This window comes from Mya arenaria, chromosome 7, assembly GCF_026914265.1.
Source record: "Mya arenaria isolate MELC-2E11 chromosome 7, ASM2691426v1".
NCBI lineage: Eukaryota > Metazoa > Mollusca > Bivalvia > Myida > Myidae > Mya > Mya arenaria.
In genome coordinates, this window is record NC_069128.1 from 57,514,502 (window position 1) to 57,534,757 (window position 20,256).

At 34.9% G+C, this 20,256-nt stretch overlaps 1 protein-coding gene across 3 annotated transcripts; it reads right to left on the reverse strand.

The window, feature by feature from the left end:
• Window positions 1-954: 954 nt before the first annotated feature.
• LOC128240201 (heat shock 70 kDa protein 12A-like) lies at window positions 955-18,736 on the reverse strand. Of its 3 annotated transcripts, none has more exons than XM_052956717.1 (10): window positions 18,676-18,736; window positions 12,453-12,553; window positions 11,503-11,604; window positions 10,856-10,957; window positions 9,958-10,176; window positions 8,895-9,042; window positions 7,774-7,889; window positions 3,710-4,154; window positions 3,444-3,506; window positions 955-2,317 (listed from the first exon to the last, which is right to left on the reverse strand). In XM_052956717.1, exons 1-10 carry the CDS (start codon window positions 18,713-18,715, stop codon window positions 1,893-1,895), a joined length of 1,761 nt encoding a protein of 586 aa, XP_052812677.1. In that variant the 5' UTR covers window positions 18,716-18,736; the 3' UTR covers window positions 955-1,892. The 3 variants fall into 3 exon arrangements, with proteins under 3 accessions (XP_052812677.1, XP_052812679.1, XP_052812678.1); XM_052956719.1 differs by lacking the exon at window positions 18,676-18,736 and adding an exon at window positions 12,832-13,009 and having other exon boundaries at window positions 958-2,317; window positions 12,453-12,550; XM_052956718.1 differs by lacking the exon at window positions 18,676-18,736 and adding an exon at window positions 12,832-13,009 and having other exon boundaries at window positions 963-2,317.
• Between the last annotated feature and the right edge of the window lie 1,520 nt (window positions 18,737-20,256).

Below are 20,256 nucleotides of genomic sequence, written 5' to 3' on the forward strand. Positions count from 1 at the left end.
GGGCTTTTACCTTGTAGTAAGCTAAAATAGAGTTATGGTTCTTGCACACTACAATTCCTCTTATTGCGCCTTATTTAAGTATAATGATTTATAATCCACCCAGAAATTTTAAAGTTATGTTCCGGACAAGGAAAAGTGACAAAGGGTAATGACTGTGTAATAAGGGAGAATAAATTTATGATTCTTGTACTCTGCACTTCCGCTCATCGTGCTTTACACAGCGTAGATAAATTCAATTTAGTAGTTTTCAAGTTATGATTCTGATAAGAAAACGTAAGAGAGAGCGTTAATACTTTCCAATCGTTATCTCCTATCATTGTATGTATTTATATTGAATTCTATCCAATAGTTTTGAAGTAATGCTCCGGACAAGGAAAGGTAACAAAGGGGAATTACTATGTTATAAGTTGAAATAAAGTTATGGCTCTTGTACACCGTGCTCTATATACTTCCTGGTTAAAATTAAAATGCTGATCAAACCAATTTAAAAATATTTCTCAAATCAGAAACAGTGGGCATCTTCTTAATCATCTTGAGTTTGATTAGAGTAGAAACCCCTTAAAATGAGTTATACATTTAATGCGAGAATGTTTTTATTGATTGGTTTTGTTTGTACCTTGGCTGGAAGATTTTAGTAACAGGCAATACTTTACGTTGTTAATCGTAAATTATATATCAACGGGCATTAACTTTTTATGAATAGGGGATGTTGGCAGTATCATGTTAGTTATGAGCACACATATTAAGAACATTATACTGCCAACATCCCTTATTCATAAAAAGACACTGTCTAAAACACTGTTGTGTTATCAATGCTATGAAATGAAATGAGGTCCTAATGCAAATATTTCACTGATTATATAATGCAAACTATATATCTTTTGAATTATATAATATAAGACATACTTTATATTGTATATACATAGTTTCATTTACTAGCTTGTAATAGTGTAATTCTTAATGCAGGATATTTGAATAGTTATTTTATAAACGTAAAACTCGAATGTGATAAAGTCAAATGTTCATATTGGTGATCTTCGGATAACTATGAGGAATGTTGTTAGAAAACTCGTAATAACAGTTTTTAGAGTTTAACGTATGACTGAACTTAAAGGTGTGAAGTTACACAGTTCTAAAGGATTGTACAACTAACAAAGTGATATATCAAGTACGCAAACAGGGCAAACATAATTTTATGGAAACAGGATGAGCTTTATGTAATACTTATATAGTTTATTTGCATTATAAGCAGATATCACAGGGCGTAATGATACAAAAGAAAGGAACATTTTTTAACGTTATGTAACAAACAATAGACAAATTTGCAGATGATTGGGTGATAACAAGGATTTGTAGCCGAATGTGTACAGATACATTTTGGGTCCAACAAAATAGAAAGTGCATAAATATTGATACAATGAATTCAAATGAAGGGCCTGCGGGTCTGTATGCAATCAAATGTTATACTGGTTTAGTTTTGTTTTTTGTAATGCTACTCAATAATGTCATTCAGTATTACATTTTTCTAAAATCTCTCCTTCTACCGCTCTTACACCAAATAACATTCTGAGCGCAAACGACTTTAAACAATCTTATTCATTACGATGAGTGTTTGTGCGTGTGTGTGTGTGTGTGTGTGTGTGCGTGTGTGCGTGCGTGTGTGCGTGCGTGCATGCTTGCGTTCGTGCGTGCGTGCGTGCGTGCGTGCGTGCGTGCGTGCGTGCGTGCGTGTGTGTGATCCGCCGAACGAGTGTGCCATGATAATGAAAAGTACATTTATATACAGTAATGGTCACGGGACGGCTATACATATCCTTTAGCGCGTTTATTTAAAGCTAGAAATCCTCTATTCTTTGCATATGGTAATTTGCAAATCATCAGTAGCTACCTCATTACAGAAAGTTAATTTCTGCGACAATTGAGTTATTCGTTCCAACCTCTTCGGCTTTTACAGTGACCAACGTATCACCAAAATACATTTGAACATTTATCATTGGATTCTCTGTTGTACTAACATCCTTTTTAGTTTGGTCGGCTTGTGTTGGAGCGATTAAGATGAGCTTAACTTTCCCGAGACGTCTGCAATCTTCTGTGTAAGTAGGTATATCATCCCTATCTGATTTATAGAGTTCTATAACGGCTTCTTCTGGATTTGGGGCACGAAATTTGTGTTCCGCGGACGCCGTGTTCGGTTGAATTTGTGTTCCTCTTTCAATGAAGACTTTGAATATACCGGTGCACTTGAAGGAGCCGTTTTGGAAATGCCTTAGCTTTGCAGGGTGTTGCCCTTCGTCGAACTCAACAGCTGCGTCGATCCCTGTGTGTAAAAGTATATAAATAAAGCCTTCTATGGTAAAATAGAATTAACATAATCGCAAAGCGTTCTGCGCATAACAATTATGTATTTAAATTTTAATGGACCGGCAATGCTTCACATTTCGCAGCGCAATGCTCTGGTTTTCATGACGAGTTATGTGTCCCCTGTTTCATGGCTTTTGCGCCCTTGCCTTATGACCTTGACACCTGATTTTGATTAAATGTTTGACTGACTGGCTCGTCGCTTTACTTTTCTTTGTATTATTGCGACAATTCAAGCAATCTACTTACCATAGGGGTTTCAACTGAGCATTAATAATACAATGCAAACTTCAGGGACAAGCCCATTCAATGAGATATCGCTTGATGTTATAGCGGGTATAGCGGGTATATTTGAAGCACATACAGGTAATTAATCTACAAAACAATGGGGTCTTTAATTACTCAGATGCTACGAATGAATTTGCATAATACCTTATATATATATATACATAATGCTGATAAAATACCTTACATGGAAGCCGTAACGTGTATGTGAAGTTACCAGATTATCGATAAGAATATATGTCATTGTCAGAATATCGGATGTTCTCAATAGAATTGCCATAATTACGATCAGTTTATACATAACTGCCAGAAAATTAATAATTCTAACACATAATTACCAAAATATCAATAGTTACCAGAATATCGATATTGATAAACATAATATCTATGATATCACGGTACTAGTCCTTAAGGTCAATGGGTATGTGAGTAGTATAGCAGCGGACTTGCAAGCATTGGGTCCCGGTTTTAATATACGGATTAGCAATTTACTTACCGGAGACTGTGATATTTGGCGTTAAAAATGAGACCGTGCCAATAACACTTTTTATTGTACATTCCTAAGCACTGGTGTTTCGAGGATGAATTTGAGTGCGCGCGGGATAAGGTCAATGAACTTTCCCGCACAGGCAAGAGAGTTTGTTAGTTATAAAGGTCGGATGACTCAGCTGGATTGGCAATCAGGAAGTCCTGAGTTCAAAGACTGGGACTCAAAAGCAGGAGACTCCGACTCAATCCCTAGAATGGCCACATACATAGCTGAGCCTGTCACTGATGTAAAACTAAAATAAGTGGCTTACCTACAGTATACGGCATTCTGTGTGAGCGGATGAGAGACTCGTCAAGTCCGTACAAAGCTGCACCTGGATATAATGTTTAAATGGAGAGTGTTCGAAATATTACCACAACAAACAGTACTTTAAAACATAAATACGAATGTATTCTACTTGAGACTATAGACCAGAAACACACGTGTAATTTACAATGAGAAATATTACGTATTGTTTCTTCAAAATGGACAAGACACAAATTTCAATCAGTCTTATACAATTAGGTAAGTGTCTACCTTTTAAAACAGCAAGTTCAGGAGCCTGAGGAATCACAAGCAAATACTTCTTTGGATTGAAACGACTTTTAACCTCCTGTTGAAGTACTTTTGACTCTGCAAACCCCCCAACTAAAACAATAGTTGATACATTCTGTAAATCTGTCTTTTGCAATATTTCGCTAACATGAACAATGGTGTGTTCAATCGTTTCTTTGAATATGTCCAGCACTGCTGTAGCATCGACAAACAGTTTGTCTTTTCTGAATGAGACTTTCTGGGAATGTTTGATTTCTTTCATTTTTGTTTCACCAGCTAGTTCGATTAGTCGTGCCGGTAGTTTGATACTGAACTGACCATCCTGTCTTTTCTTTACTTCAAACGATCTTTCAAGCTCAAGTTGTTCGTCCTTTTCTTCAGCAGAAAATTTCCGAAATACATCGGCTCCAAAAAGGTCTTCCAAAAGCTAAAGAAATATACAGACACAATTATTAATGTATCGAATATAAAATTGATTTAAATTTAATTTAAAAATAATTGATAAAAAAACACTAGTGATGATTGTCGTTTAATAAACAAAAACGGATCGTTTATTTTCAAATATAGCACAAAGCTATTATAAAACAATAAATACTACCACAGCGTAGGAGTATTTCATGACACGCCTCTAAAGGTCTAAAAAACGTTAAAATAGTTATTTGAATTAAAGGTGTTGGCTTTCAATTTCCATTTGTTTTTAATCTAAGGTGGCATTCAATTTTTATTGTAATATGTTCTTGACTTCATTCTCTGTATTCAAGCCAGCATGCATTATATATAATTCAGATCATCAGCGAAACGCACGAAGCCTGAACGTCTTGTATTCATATTCGCAAATTTATCTTTTACTCAGAATTATAATATAATTGATTCCTAGATATTAACATTAAAATATAATCGGCTCGATGTATAACCTATAATTGTATTTTATTGGCTACTTATCAGTCAAAGATCGTTTGCTAAGGGCAAAGAACACCTCAGTCTTGATAACAAAAACATATTATGACTTGCTGCAAACCAATAAGAAATCGTAAAGACCGATATTATACCAAAGCCATGTTGGGTATTATTTGCTGGACTTTTAAGATAACTGTTTTGGACTGGGTTTTTTTTCACATCAATATTTATATTCACACCGGAGGAAACCAAACGTTTTACAAGTTTTAGGGTGGATGTTTCTAGATGGAGTTATTGCATTTCTACAGTATTTCAAGCTAGCGGCAACTTTTGGGTATACCATTTGGATGTGTTTTACATTCTTTCTAGACACAAAAGCAGTGAGCGCAGACCAACGTCCAAATCCCTTACGGACCCGAAGACCCATAGACTTGTGTGGGTAAACAAAGCCGTGCTTGTGATTATGTTTTATTGTTGTTGTCATATGTTTAACTTTATTCAGCGATGGCATTTATCATACAAGACGTTTGTTCATACCGGCCTCTCAGCACTTGAATGCACTCTTTAAGATAAACCTATTCTATAGCATGTAATAAAACAACTAAATGTGATGTTGCTTTTTTCAGAATGTATATTTCCGTGTGCTGATTTAGATATTGATTATCTGAATCATACTTTGGTTTTAGGTATTGGATTATGTACGGAAGTCGACTAGTTATTGTGCAGGCTAGAACAAATCTCGTTCGGCTTCACCAAATCTCATTATATTAGAACTATACTACGACTTTCGAAAAGGTCAGGGGTCAATGTAAAAGCAGTGTATACATATCCATGCTGCTTTAACATGCCCCATGCTTCTTGTTTGTGTTTTTTGTGTGTTCTATGTCTTTGTCCTGTACCATTAAACGGGGTTAATTTAAACTTTCGGCTACAGAGCTTGTTTCTAAAGTTTTACATGAATATTTAAAAATTTAAAATGATATCAATAGGAGATGAAGAACATCAATTGTTATAAAAAGATATACTCAAAACGGGCAAACCACTGTACGTTCAGGTCAAGTTACTCAGTTTGCCATATCCAAATTATAGCAATAAAATCAAATGTCAAATGGTTGAAAGTCTTTCGGCCTGCTATATTTCGTGAGTATAGTCATAAAGTTTGTAAAACAAATTAACACCAACATCTAAAGACAGTGCTCATAAATTCTTCACAAATTCTGTTAATTTTGTGGAATACCCCAAAACATGACACAAGTATAGAGTGGAACCAAATTAATATTAAACCTTATCTAGAACCTTGATTGCATAAACAATGCACTGCCATGGATAAAGCGTCTACAAAGATGAATCGTATTTGATTTATTACCAGGGTATGCTCGCTTCACCATGTGCATCCAACAAATTGACATGTTGATAAAGTCTTTGTTTAAGGTCTCTTTCTACAATGACAGAATCCTGCCACAAACTTACTTTGATAGTATCACCCACATACTGTGTATTCCCTTTAAGTAATGATGTATATTAATATAGTTCCCAACCTTTGTCACTCAAAATGAACAGATTTATATCATGTGTTTATTAATATACATATGCATCATGCTCAAGACTCTGATTTGAAATTACTGAGACAAACATACATTTTCAAATACTTTCCATTCGTGTTGTTCATAACATGACTATTTAAGGAATGAATTGCGGGGTTGATGTCATTATCGGGGTATGAACGCAATCGGGTTGGTCAATGTGTGTGGAGCTCGAAGGACTCCACGCGTACTTTGACCAACCCAATTGCGTTCATATCCCCGATAATGACATCAACCCCGCAATTCATTCCTTATATTTACACCACTAGTTCATTATTTCATTCAAGAATTGTTAAAAAAATACTTCATTTCATTTAAGAAAACCTTTCATTAATCCGTTCTTACCCATTCTGTAAATAGAACGACCCGACTATAACCGGAAACTTTTTTTTCAAATGAAGTCACAATAACGCGGGAAAAGATCAACCACTTGAAATCACTTTAAAACGTAAAATTGAAACACTTCTGGTACCGATATAAATGTAATAAACTAACACTTTTTAAAATGTTGATCTATATTTTACGGGACCTGCAGACACAGTACAACCAATAACAAGATCAATAGCATTCATTTATATTGTTATGCAATGAATTACGATCCGAACATATCCGAAGATATTGCGTTCATCGATTGATGAACGCAATTGCCGAAAGGCAGTTCATTTAAGGAACGGAAGTTGAGGTGTAAATATACTCAAATAACGTAGCAGGCTGAAAGCACGTCAACGTTTTAAGTGCTTTTATTTTAATTGTAAATGTGTAAATAAGTTTAACTTGCATTTAGTAAAGATTGTTAGTATTTACTTACACAAATAAATCAAGTGGTAAAACTGTACTTATGAATGTAAAGCAATCATAAAAAACCTGACTATTGGAAAAAAATCAAATAATTTATTTTCATTTAAAAGGTTTTGCTTTGATTTAATTTTGAAAAATGTTCAAATCTTCAATTCGATCAATTTCCCCCCTCCCATTTTCTTCTGAGTTTCAGGATAAGTTTCCGGGGAATAAAATTGTCCGAAACCGACGACCTAGATTTGTTCTTTAACCGATAGTTTTAGATCCCCGCGAGTATTTCAGAATGTAAACACCGATATTATTTATTGATTGGATTTATTTTGATTCAGTGCACGTTCATTTTGAAACTATTCTGAAATTATTTCCATGATTTTAACAGCGTAACTACGTTATGCAGCATATTCGTACACTTCATATTACATATACTCATTATAGCGCTACCTTAGCAGGCTACTCATGAAAAACGCGCTACGTAATTATAAGAGCAGATTGATATGTAACTAAAGTTGTTGACCATGGCAGTTCTAACAGCGCTTGGGTTGAAACGCCCGTGCGCGCATTAATTCATCAATTGTTAAAATGTTATGACTCTTTGCCGAAGGTAGATTCCGATAAACGGTTATAATAGTCTGCAGGCCTAGCAGCCTAGAGCCTAACAATAAAACAGGTAGCATGTAATGTAAAGGTTCGGTATCAGTTGAATAAAATAAATTGTCAGGGAAAGCCATACTGCTTCATATACAAATCGAATAGGGCGGTATATTGTACCTCAAATAACTTTTTATTGACGTTGTGTCCTCCCCAAGGGCCTCCTGATGGCGGAACAAGGGCATCCAAAGTCCCATCATCATTTACCTTGTGTGCAGTGATGTCAACTGTGCCTCCTTAAGCAATACGAAACAAAACACTGGTCAGACAATTACGAACCTTTTAAATGTTAAAAGTTAATATAGTTTCTATCATAGAGTCACTCCAACAATCTAAAGCCATTTATAATAGGATCCAGCTGTGGTGGCTTTGTTGGTTTCGGTTTACAGTTAGTAATTTTCACCTTTTAAAGAGTTTTAAATCTTTTGAAATAACAATATTTCATGTTTATGGTATAACAAATAGCTTACGCAAGAAATTTGGCTTAATAAAGTTCAATATTTATACCTGTTACGCTCAAGATATATCAGGAAATTCGGGCAATAAATTTGACGGATGTTACCATCAGATATTGGCGATATATAAAGAAATATAGAAAATTCATTAAACTCTCGTAAAATGGATTTTGCCATCAGTACAGCTAAAGTTGTCATCATTCAAACAACTGTTTTTGTTTATCATATTAATGAAAAAGACACTCGCACCAAGCTTTAGTCACAAGGACACGTTGTTTTCAGGAAGCATATTACTATAAAGCGTTCTAGCGGTTAACTGCATCCAGTGATCTACATATACTCACGAGATCAATTCATCAAAGCTGTAGTTAATTGTAATTACAATGGAACGCACTTAAAAACAAATGGCCGAACTGCCATATTATGGTATCAGGAATAAATCAAATGTGTGACCGAATAAAGAGAATAACGATGTATAGGTCCATCGTCTACACTGTGATCTCTTTTGACGGACAGAGAAGATCTCGGCAGCCGCGTATGAAAATAACTGGATTTCATCTTTATGAACTTTTCTTGTTAATAAAACACGTATTTATGCAATATTGTGTTAAAATTCGATTACTTAACTTTATTTAATAACTGAAAAAGAAGTAACAGCTGTGTGAAGGTAATAAGACTGCTTCAGATAAATTATGTAGCAAATTAAACAGATGCAAATAACTTAAAATGGAATATGACTATTAAATTCTACAGTTGGTCTCTTCTGACTGTGTAAGTTAAGCATACCTCCAAGATCTACGAGAATAAAGTTGCTGCCAGGTTTAAAGATGTCCTTTTGTCGAGAATCAACTGCTGTCGAATACTCGTTCTTGCAAAAGATAGCGGCCGCCTCTGGTTCATAGACAAGCTGAAGGTGTTCACGTGCTATCCCAGCCTTAAATATGTTTATAATGTCTTAAAATACAACTTTTTAGTAATAAGATAGCAGATAGGCAACCAATAAGGTGAATACTTAATCATTAAGAATTTAAACTTTCGCGCGTGTTTGAAGGTACTGCGAATCATCCGATTTACACTCCCTGAGTCCAATTTTGCGTCGGCAATTTATCAGCCCATGAGGTTGAACTCTAAGTCAGTAAGATAACATGAACTCTACGCTCACTAGTCTCTCTTGATCATTAGGAATTCACTTTATGTCATCTAACTATTACTAACGACTATAACACTCAATTATAATAGCGCATGGCATAAACTCGTGTTCAATAACTCGTGTTTCATTTACCGTTTCAAGGTGGTAATTCGTTCATTGTATGAGCTTTTTGATGCGTGTGTGATTTGCTTGTGGTTTTTTTTGAAGTGTCTATCGTTAAGTATATATTAAACTTTATATACAGACATGTTTATACTGCATTGAATGTTGGTATCGATATAAGAAATTGTAAAGAATGTATTTTAATATTGATACTTGTTACATATTTACAGGACACAATCTTTAGTTCAATATATTTTTTAAGACAACATGTATTTCCATATGTAACACAAGAGCCGACACGTTAAATATTATTACATGGAAACAGTATAGAAACATAAGAATTAACTAATATCAATTTGATACAGTTACGTATTTTGAATGATTATGAAAGAAGCAAGAATAATGGTAAGGCCTATGCCATGACTTTTCTATCCCGCATTCAGTTTGTAATATGTTTTAACCGAATTTCACTATACCATTTAAAGGCATATTTTGCTCACCCATACTTACAGGTTTTCTTGAATTTATTGATTATGTGATGATGCTGCAATGTGTTATTATCTGTATCGTTTTGAACTAAATGCTTTGGCCACAAACCTTTTCAGCTGCAAGTACCATTATTTGTTTCGCTGCATCTTCCCAGATTGCGGGAACAGTTATCAACCATTTGACGTCATTTTCTTCAAAGCGTGGGGCATTTGCTTTGAGAGTTTTCAAAAGCTCCTCTCTTAGGAATTTGATGGCGCCTCCAAACACATCAATTATGTCCATTGTCTGTCCCTGGTCATCCTTCAACTTTGATGTTACACGCAGCTTCTGCAAGTTGATATTTTATATTTATATAACTAATGAATCCCTTTTGTTTCATATCATGCGAGAGTGAAGCCCTAGCTACAAATAATGTAACCATTATATCTCACTGAGTACCATAAATTAGTAATACAAACTAACAATGTTCTCTGCTAAACTTTTAAAGTATAATTTTTGTTATTTAATAGCCAAAAACACTGAAAAAATATCTCAATTTTGGAACAACATTTAATGTCCGCTTAAACATAAACAGTACATGACAGGTTTAGCAACACTCTGATAATACACGCAATATTGATGTGCGTTACTTTACCATGAAAGAGACATGCCTTTCAAGGAAAAATTCTTACCATTATAGATAATAGTGTTTTACCTCAAAACTATGAATGTTCTAATTTTACATTGAAGATCATTTAATTCAATACTTTTCCTATTCACAAATAATATGTTCGGAGGGGTAGAAATGTCATAAACTGACACTATATTTGCATTTTACAAAAGTACAATTGAGATAAACCACCCTGTAATGACGAGTATATAGTGAACCATAATTCAACTTCAACATCCTTAAACGATATTTAAGCTTCATTCGATATAGTTCAGATAAAATGCATTTGTATTACACCGCGGGTGCGACGTCATATCTATTTGTTGGCATATGTTCTTTCTAATATCATAAACATACCCTCTGTTCTTTACTTCTATACAGTTCCATTTTAAAGCAACGGAAATTTCGCCACCCAACGTTTTTTTCCTCTTCAGCAAGTTCTGCATACTTGTTTTCTGCCTATAGTGCATAAATAAGCAAGAACAGCTTGAAATCATTGTCTGCAAGGCAACATATTGTAAATGGTATGTATCATAATGCTGATGTAGATAACGCGTTGTTGTTTTTTCTTCGTAACTGCAAGACAGTTAAAATGAAAAGGATCAGGTATATGTTTTCAAAAGCAATTGGCTTATGTCATTCGACGCTGCTACAATATCATTTAACCTAAAAATGTCAGGTTGTTGATGCGTGTTACTGGCAAGGGACGACACAACTGGCGACATTAAAGCTCAAATTACGTATTTCTTTTAGTGGAATTGATTCTCCTGGCACAACATGGTCTTGCCACACGTTTGCCTTTTTAAACTATAAACACAAACGAATTCAGGAAGTATCAATTTTGGAAGATATGAAATTCAATTTAAATGCTCTTACTAGAACTGTTTCACGAACAATGAAATTGCAATGAAATGAATTGCATTTAAACAAAAATGGAAAAATATAATATATACTAAACCACATCAACTCTAATTTGTTTTTAATAATACTCAACAAATAACTACCTGATATCCGAATGAGTTGAAGTTCTTATCCTTGTCAAAGAGGATGACGGTCGGGGTTTTGTATGTAACTGTGGACCCATGAAAATTTGAAACTGTACATATCTGAAATTATGATTTCGGCTTTTAAGGGTTCGTTGAGGCTAAACTATAATTATTTCACATCGACTGTGAATAACTTTACGTAAACTATTGCTGTCATTCTGGATGCGCCAGAACGTGCTCAGGTGTTGTTAGGGGGGGGGACCTGAAACCCAACTAGTATGGATTGGTGATTGCATATAAATGAATGAAAGGTTGTAATAAAGTCTAAGTCGTCATTGAAAGTTGAATATGAAGTAAATTTTGCATAAATAATTATTGTGATTCGCCAAAAAGTGTTATCAGTAGTCTAATATCCATAAACGCATAACTGATTCACTGTATTAAATAAAAGAAATTGATGTTCACAAATAACATTGCTTATTACTCCCAAATAAGATTACCACAATTAATAATATTGTTTAAATATCCCCAAAATGATGAATAAATGTCAAATACAGTGGTTCTTATGAAGGAGTTGATTTTGAAAGAAATGAGCATAAACACGGTAATTCTATCTTATGAGACTATACTAGACAACGATATTTTAGCATTCGCCAATCATTTAATATTTTTGTGCTTTCTGCTATCAAATTCACGGTTACAATATCAGTAATCACTATTTTCGATTAATGCATTAAAGTAGTTGGAGGTTTATCAGTCAAAACATATGTTTGTTATACATGTGTATATATTAATTATGAATAGGAATGTCATTTTAAACAACGCTTAACAATTCAAAACTTCAGTCTAAAAACAACCAATGTTCTGTTATTTAAAAGCTACAAAGTTACATTTTAAATAATAAAAGCAATTCAAATATTTTTAATTTTTTCACCATTGCCAGATGCATTTCATTGATGCGTACTTACCTTATCGGATCCCCGGAATTGAAAAGCGTACCCAGAATACGTTGAACCAAAGTCTATGGCTGCAACAACCATGTGCTTGTCACGCGACATTCCACTTCCTGCTGTGAAAATAAAACAATCTGATAAAATATTGATATTAAATGTCATCACATTTATGTTAACGCATATCGTACTTAGCTTGTAAATATGTAGAATGGGCTAAACATAATAAGAATGATTTCATGACATCAATCACTTCATTACTGGAGAATAGACACTTTTTATGTAACTCAATCATGCAAACAAAGTGAATATGCAAATAAAACAATCGCAAATGTTATTCACATTGATTTACAAAAGGAAAACTATTGATCGCAATCTAGCCGATCTAAATACTTACAAAGAGCACAACGTCGATAGAATGGTTTGTAAGTATTCCTACATCCTCACAAATACCAATAAAACAAAAACTTTATATCATCTTTCTTAACTTAATTTATTTATAATACTTATACAACTTTATAAGTGAAAATATTCTATCAGACGTATGGACATGTTAAATGAACTTTTTATGAAAACGAAAGAGGAAGTTAAATCACTGTCCCAGTATTTGATAAACATGAATGTATCGTATATATTTATCAGGTACACCAGGTAGATTTAAAGGGGCACTGAAAGGTATCGTATATCTTTATTAGGTACACCAGGTAGATTTAAAGGGGCACAGAAAGGTATCGTATATCTTTATCAGGTACACCAGGTATATTTAAAGGGGCACAGAAAGGTATCGTATATCTTTATTAGGTACACCAGGTAGATTTAAAGGGGCACAGAAAGGTATCGTATATCTTTATTAGGTACACCAGGTAGATTTAAAGGGGCACAGGAAGGTATCGTATATATTTATTAGGTACACCAGGTAGATTTAAAGGGGCACAGGAAGGTATCGTATATATTTATTAGGTACACCAGGTAGATTTAAAGGGGCACAGGAAGGTATCGTACATCTTTATTAGGCACACCAGGTAGATTTAAAGGGGCACAGGAAGGTATCGTATATATTTATCAGGTACACCAGGTATATTTAAAGGGGCACAGGAAGGTATCGTATATATTTATCAGGTACACCAGGTAGATTTAAAGGGGCACAGGAAGGTATCGTATATATTTATTAGGTACACCAGGTTGATTTAAAGGGGCACAGAAAGGTATCGTATATATTTATCAGGTAAACCAGGTAGATTTAAAGGGGCACAGGAAGGTATCGTATATATTTATTAGGTACACCAGGTAGATTTAAAGGGGCACAGGAAGGTATCGTACATCTTTATTAGGTACACCAGGTAGATTTAAAGGGGCACAGGAAGGTATCGTATATATTTATCAGGTACACCAGGTAGATTTAAAGGGGCACAGGAAGGTATCGTATATATTTATTAGGTACACCAGGTAGATTTAAAGGGGCCCAGGAAGGTACCGTATATATTTATTAGGTACACCAGGTAGATTTAAAGGGGCCCAGGAAGGTATCGTATATATTTATTAGGTACACCAGGTAGATTTAAAGGGGCACAGGAAGGTATCGTATATATTTATTAGGTACACCAGGTAGATTTAAAGGGGCCCAGGAAGGTATCGTATATATTTATTAGGTACACCAGGTAGATTTAAAGGGGCACAGGAAGGTATCGTATATATTTATCAGGTACACCAGGTAGATTTAAAGGGGCACAGGAAGGTATCGTATATATTTATCAGGTACACCAGGTATATTTAAAGGGGCACAGGAAGGAGGTATCGTACATCTTTATCAGGTACACCAGGTAGATTTAAAGGGGCACAGGAAGGTATCGTACATCTTTATCAGGTACACCAGGTAGATTTAAAGGGGCACAGGAAGGTATCGTATATATTTATTAGGTACACCAGGTAGATTTAAAGGGGCACAGGAAGGTATCGTATATATTTATTAGGTACACCAGGTAGATTTAAAGGGGCACAGAAAGGTATCTTATATATTTATCAGGTACACCAGGTAGATTTAAAGGGGCACAGGAAGGTATCGTATATATTTATCAGGTACACCAGGTAGATTTAAAGGGGCCCAGGAAGGTATCGTATATATTTATTAGGTACACCAGGTAGATTTAAAGGGGCACAGGAAGGTATCGTATATATTTATCAGGTACACCAGGTAGATTCAAAGGGGCCCAAGAAGGTATCGTATATATTGATCAGGTACATCAGGTAGATTTAAAGGGGCCCAGGAAGGTATCGTATATATTTATCAGGTACATCAGGTAGATTTAAAGGGGCCCAGGAAGGTATCGTATATATTTATCAGGTACATCAGGTAGATTTAAAGGGGCCCAGGAAGGTATCGTATATATTTATCAGGTACACCAGGTAGATTTAAAGAGGCCCAGGAAGGTATCGTATATATTTATCAGGTACACCAGGTAGATTCAAAGGGGCCCAAGAAGGTATCGTATATATTGATCAGGTACATCAGGTAGATTTAAAGGGGCCCAGGAAGGTATCGTATATATTTATCAGGTACACCAGGTAGATTTAAAGGGGCACAGGAAGGTATCGTACATCTTTATCAGGTACACCAGGTAGATTTAAAGGGGCACAGGAAGGAGGTATCGTACATCTTTATCAGGTACACCAGGTAGATTTAAAGGGGCACAGGAAGGTATCGTATATATTTATCAGGTACACCAGGTAGATTAAAGGGGCACAGGAAGGTATCGTACAACTTTATAAGGTACACCAGGTAGATTTAAAGGGGCCCAGGAAGGTATCGTATATATTTATCAGGTACACCAGGTAGATTTAAAGGGGCACAGGAAGGTATCGTACATCTTTATCAGGTACACCAGGTAGATTTAAAGGGGCACAGGAAGGAGGTATCGTACATCTTTATCAGGTACACCAGGTAGATTTAAAGGGGCACAGGAAGGTATCGTATATATTTATTAGGTACACCAGGTAGATTTAAAGGGGCCCAGGAAGGTATCGTATATATTTATCAGGTACACCAGGTAGATTTAAAGGGGCACAGGAAGGTATCGTACATCTTTATCAGATACACCAGGTAGATTTAAAGGGGCACAGGAAGGTATCTTACATCTTTATCAGGTACACCAGGTAGATTTAAAGGGGCACAGGAAGGTATCGTATATCTTTATTAGGTCCACCAGGTAGATTTAAAGGGGCACGGGAAGGTATCGTATATCTTTATTAGGTACACCAGGTAGATTTAAAGGGGCACAGGAAGGTATCGTATATATTTATTAGGTACGCCAGGTATATTTAAAGGGGCACAGGAAGGTATCGTATATATTTATTAGGTACACCAGGTAGATTTAAAGGGGCACAGGAAGGTATCGTATATATTTATTAGGTACACCAGGTAGATTTAAAGGGGCACAGGAAGGTATCGTACATCTTTATCAGGTACACCAGGTAGATTTAAAGGGGCACAGGAAGGTATCGTATATATTTATTAGGTACACCAGGTAGATTTAAAGGGGCACAGGAAGGTATCGTATATCTTTATTGGGTACACCAGGTAGATTTAAAGGGGCACAGGAAGGTATCGTATATATTTATCAGGTACACCAGGTAGATTTAAAGGGGCACAGGAAGGTATCGTATATATTTATTAGGTACACCAGGTAGATTTAAAGGGGCACAGGAAGGTATCGTATATATTTATCAGGTACACCAGGTAGATTTAAAGGGGCACAGGAAGGTATCGTATATATTTATCAGGTACACCAGGTAGATTTAAAGGGGCACAGGAAGGTATCGTACATCTTTATCAGGTACACCAGGTATATTTAAAGGGGCACAGGAAGGTATCGTTCATATTAATCAGGTACACCAGGTATATTTAAAGGGGCACAGGAAGGTATCGTTCATATTTATCAGGTACACCAGGTAGATTTAAAGGGGCACAGAAAGGTATCGTATATGTTTATCAGGTACACCAGGTAGATTTAAAGGGGCACAGGAAGGTATCGTACATCTTTATCAGGTACACCAGGTAGATTTAAAGGGGCACAGGAAGGTATCGTACATCTTTATCAGGTACACCAGGTAGATTTAAAGGGGCACAGGAAGGTATCGTATATATTTATCAGGTACACCAGGTAGATTTAAAGCGGCACACTATACGTTTATGCTAAATGATTTTAATAATCAAAGGAAAAATACATGTCATGTTTGTACAAATAAAATAGTATTTTTCAACTGGCGCCTTTTCAACTGGGGCACCATACTTAAAACAAATTATTTTTACAGGCTTATTTCTGTTTAATTAGGAAACCTATCATAAATCCATACGCAAAGCCTATCGCAAAATACGGCTGTCCGTATTCTACTCCAATGCAATACTGCCGTTTTCCATTCTGCTTACGTCACATCACTGTTATCATTGCGCGATGTTAAAATGATACCATAAAACAAACAGTGTATCAATTAAATGGTATTTATTATAAAACATGTGCATTTTAAGTGCTTTAACCAGTTATACTACAATGAAAGGGTAATTAGCACTGCGTTTTGATACGGAACGTAACAAATAAAAATATACAAGTGTATATATAAATATATAATTCAGGCATGCAAACGAATATTCGAATATTCGATCAAACGTTTGGTATTCGAATGTCAAAATCGGTATTCGAATATTAGAAAAAAAATCAACAAAGAGAATACAAACACATTTTGCCTACATCACTGTAGTTGTTAATAAAGTACGTTTGTCTTGTTTTTACAACGATTGGCCCCTAATGCCAGAGGTGTGAATGTGATGACTAGGCACGCGTTATGTGTCATTTAGGGACATATCGCCGGGTATTATAAAAAGTCCCCCTACTTTTACAATAACTAGCTAGGGATCGGCTTTAACACAAATATGTTGTCTTCGCTGCAAAAACTGTGCAACATAACGCAAATCGATGTGATGACTTGATTGCCATGTGCTACAATAATATTGTTGCATATATGTGATTTAAACTGTTTTCATGTTTAGATACAATTTTGTGCTTTGAAATGGATTTTAGGATATATTGCCTCTCTGGTTGTACAATACCTGAGTCCAATAGTAGTTTACTACATCTTCTAAAATACGTATTTTGGTAATCAAATATTCGATCGAAAGAATTACCGAATATTCGAATATCAATTTTGCCATTCGTTTGCACCTCTAATATATATCGATAAATATATCCTCTCGATATAAATTGTGCCTTTTTAAAGCCGACATGATTGTCCCGGTGGTCGCATAAAAAGAAAATGAAAAGCTAAATATATAAAGAAAGAAACCTGTGCTGATATTCATAAAGCATCTTAAGTTCATTCCTAATTATTTTTTTCCTTAGTTACTAACTAGTCATACCATTTAATAACCTAATAATATAGCAAACAAACAATTATAGGTTTATTAATTGTATTTATTAAGCAAACGAAGTTTTAATGTTAAAATTACCTTTTTTGTCTTTTTTCAATTATATTTTTTTACATTATAAAGAATTGATAAAATCTAAGAAATGTCTACGTTAATCTGAATTTTAAGATTGTTAATTAATATCTATTTTATTAAGTTTGAAGTCCCTTTAACTGTGTATTAACTCGGAGATACAGGTATTGGTAAAGGGTTAAAGCCTACGTTCGCCCCTGATAATACTTTTGAATCTACGATAACAAGTCAGGTAGTCAGATATTCTTAAACATTCAATGAGCGTTTAATCAGTTCAGTTCAATATGTATATGCTGAAACAAACATTGAACGAGATATCTGCTCACTATATACTGCCCATTTTACGATGAAAGGATATATTATGTCTTTATAAACAACTAGTTGTCCTAACTACCTTAGTCTTACTCAGAATAGATGCTTACAGTAATTATGTAATTATTAATTATTATTATGTCTATACGAATTCATTTTAGACGGATTGTTTCGAAACATTAGCAAGTCACTCTCGAGTCCGTCTTGTTGATAGACAAATTTAAAATGGCTACAACTCTAAACTCAACAGTGAGCACGGGGCCACTTTAAATGTAATTTATTCATCCAAATCAATTGATATACTCTCTCAAAGATGGTATCCCTCTGACATGTCACAAAAAAGAAATAAATCACAAACTACCTATGAGACAAAAAAAAACCGGGTTGCAAGTTTGTGTAAAAATTTTAAACGGAAACACTAGTATCTGGGAAGTGTTTTACCCTTCTTATCGCGGCGATGACTACTTTTGGTTTCATCCATGCTTCTGAGGTCCCTCGGCGGAAGTCGAGATGCAATATCCACTAAAAAGGAAATACTTGATGTTTATTGAGAAAGCCATGAACTTAAAAGGGAAACTTTTTTTTGTAAGTTTAACGGGCCATATTATTTTAAAATATGTGTGAGGTTGATCACATGCACTAGTTTAAACCCATATTAAATTAATGTCTAGCAGACCGTTCCAAGGCGGTACCTTACATTCCCTGATATTCACCCCTTGTTTAATTTATTCTATTAGACCTGTGTTGTTTGTTTGTGTTGTTGTTCTGCACTTCTGACTTTAGTCGTGTGCATTTAAACGGGGTTTATGGGTAAGCTTTCGACTGCCGGACTTGTTTTTGTAGTTTTTCTATATTAATGAACCATCCCTAATCGGTACGTATGCGTCAATTTTAACAAACATGCTTGTATTCAAACAATATGGGACATTTCCTCATTTTCAGATCAATCCTTCTAAAACTGTGCACTTTTATCTCTAAATATTTCTTTTTCAGCAGATCGCCCGCTCAACCAACCGGACCAACTGAATGTTTCAAAGGTAATGTTCTTTTGTTCACAATGTCACCGCATTTGTCATGTTTTTTTGTGAGATATACATGTTTTGGAAGTGATGAAGAGGTTAAAGAACCATAATCCATTCAATTACATCATTATTGTTGCGCTAAAATACACAGAAAATGAGGATATTTAGTTAATCAATCCATATATTATGCAGGAAATTTATGTTTAATAATGCTCGTTATGGTAAACAAGGAAAATGTATCTTAACATGACTTTGTTTTTATACAATTGTGATCAACAAGTTCAAATGTGATGTTGGAGATTCTGGTATTCACCTTTTGAATTCTTCGTCTAATATTGTCTTATGAAACATGGGTTGGATTGTACCGATAAATGTGCTTATCTATTGATGGACCAGATGTCTTTATCGAAATTGTAGTTCACTTCCCCCTTTGTCCCAGTTTAATTTACGATTTGTAATAAAGGTGAAATAATTGATTAAGCGTCACCAAAAAGGCTTAAAGCAGAGTTATATTTCACTGTAAGACATGTAAATAATCGGATTCAAATATTCAAGATGCTCCGCGTTATTCAAGTTTATAAAATGAAGGTTGATATTAAATACTTTGCTTCGAAGGTAAAGGGAAGACAAATACAACATGTTTTTAACTGCACTACTGAAGTTGTTAACACATGTAATCGAGCCCTATCTTAGTACGCGTAATTTAAAGGGACGGTCTCTGTTGAGCAAAATTATTGCTTATATCATACATAAGGGAAGAAATGATCAATAAATTTATGCCTATACGATTCTACCTTCTAGTGAACAGTATCGACCCAAAAGTATGCTTTTAGTAGGTTCGACTCACCTATTTTAAACGTTTACAACTATCATTTCAGTGCCGCAATAATGAATTATGTGTAAATGCATGAAACCACATTACGTAAATCTTCCGCTTGTTGCGCGATGGATCATATCCCGTTGCCTAAAGGACCCGAATTCGATTATATCATGATTTTTT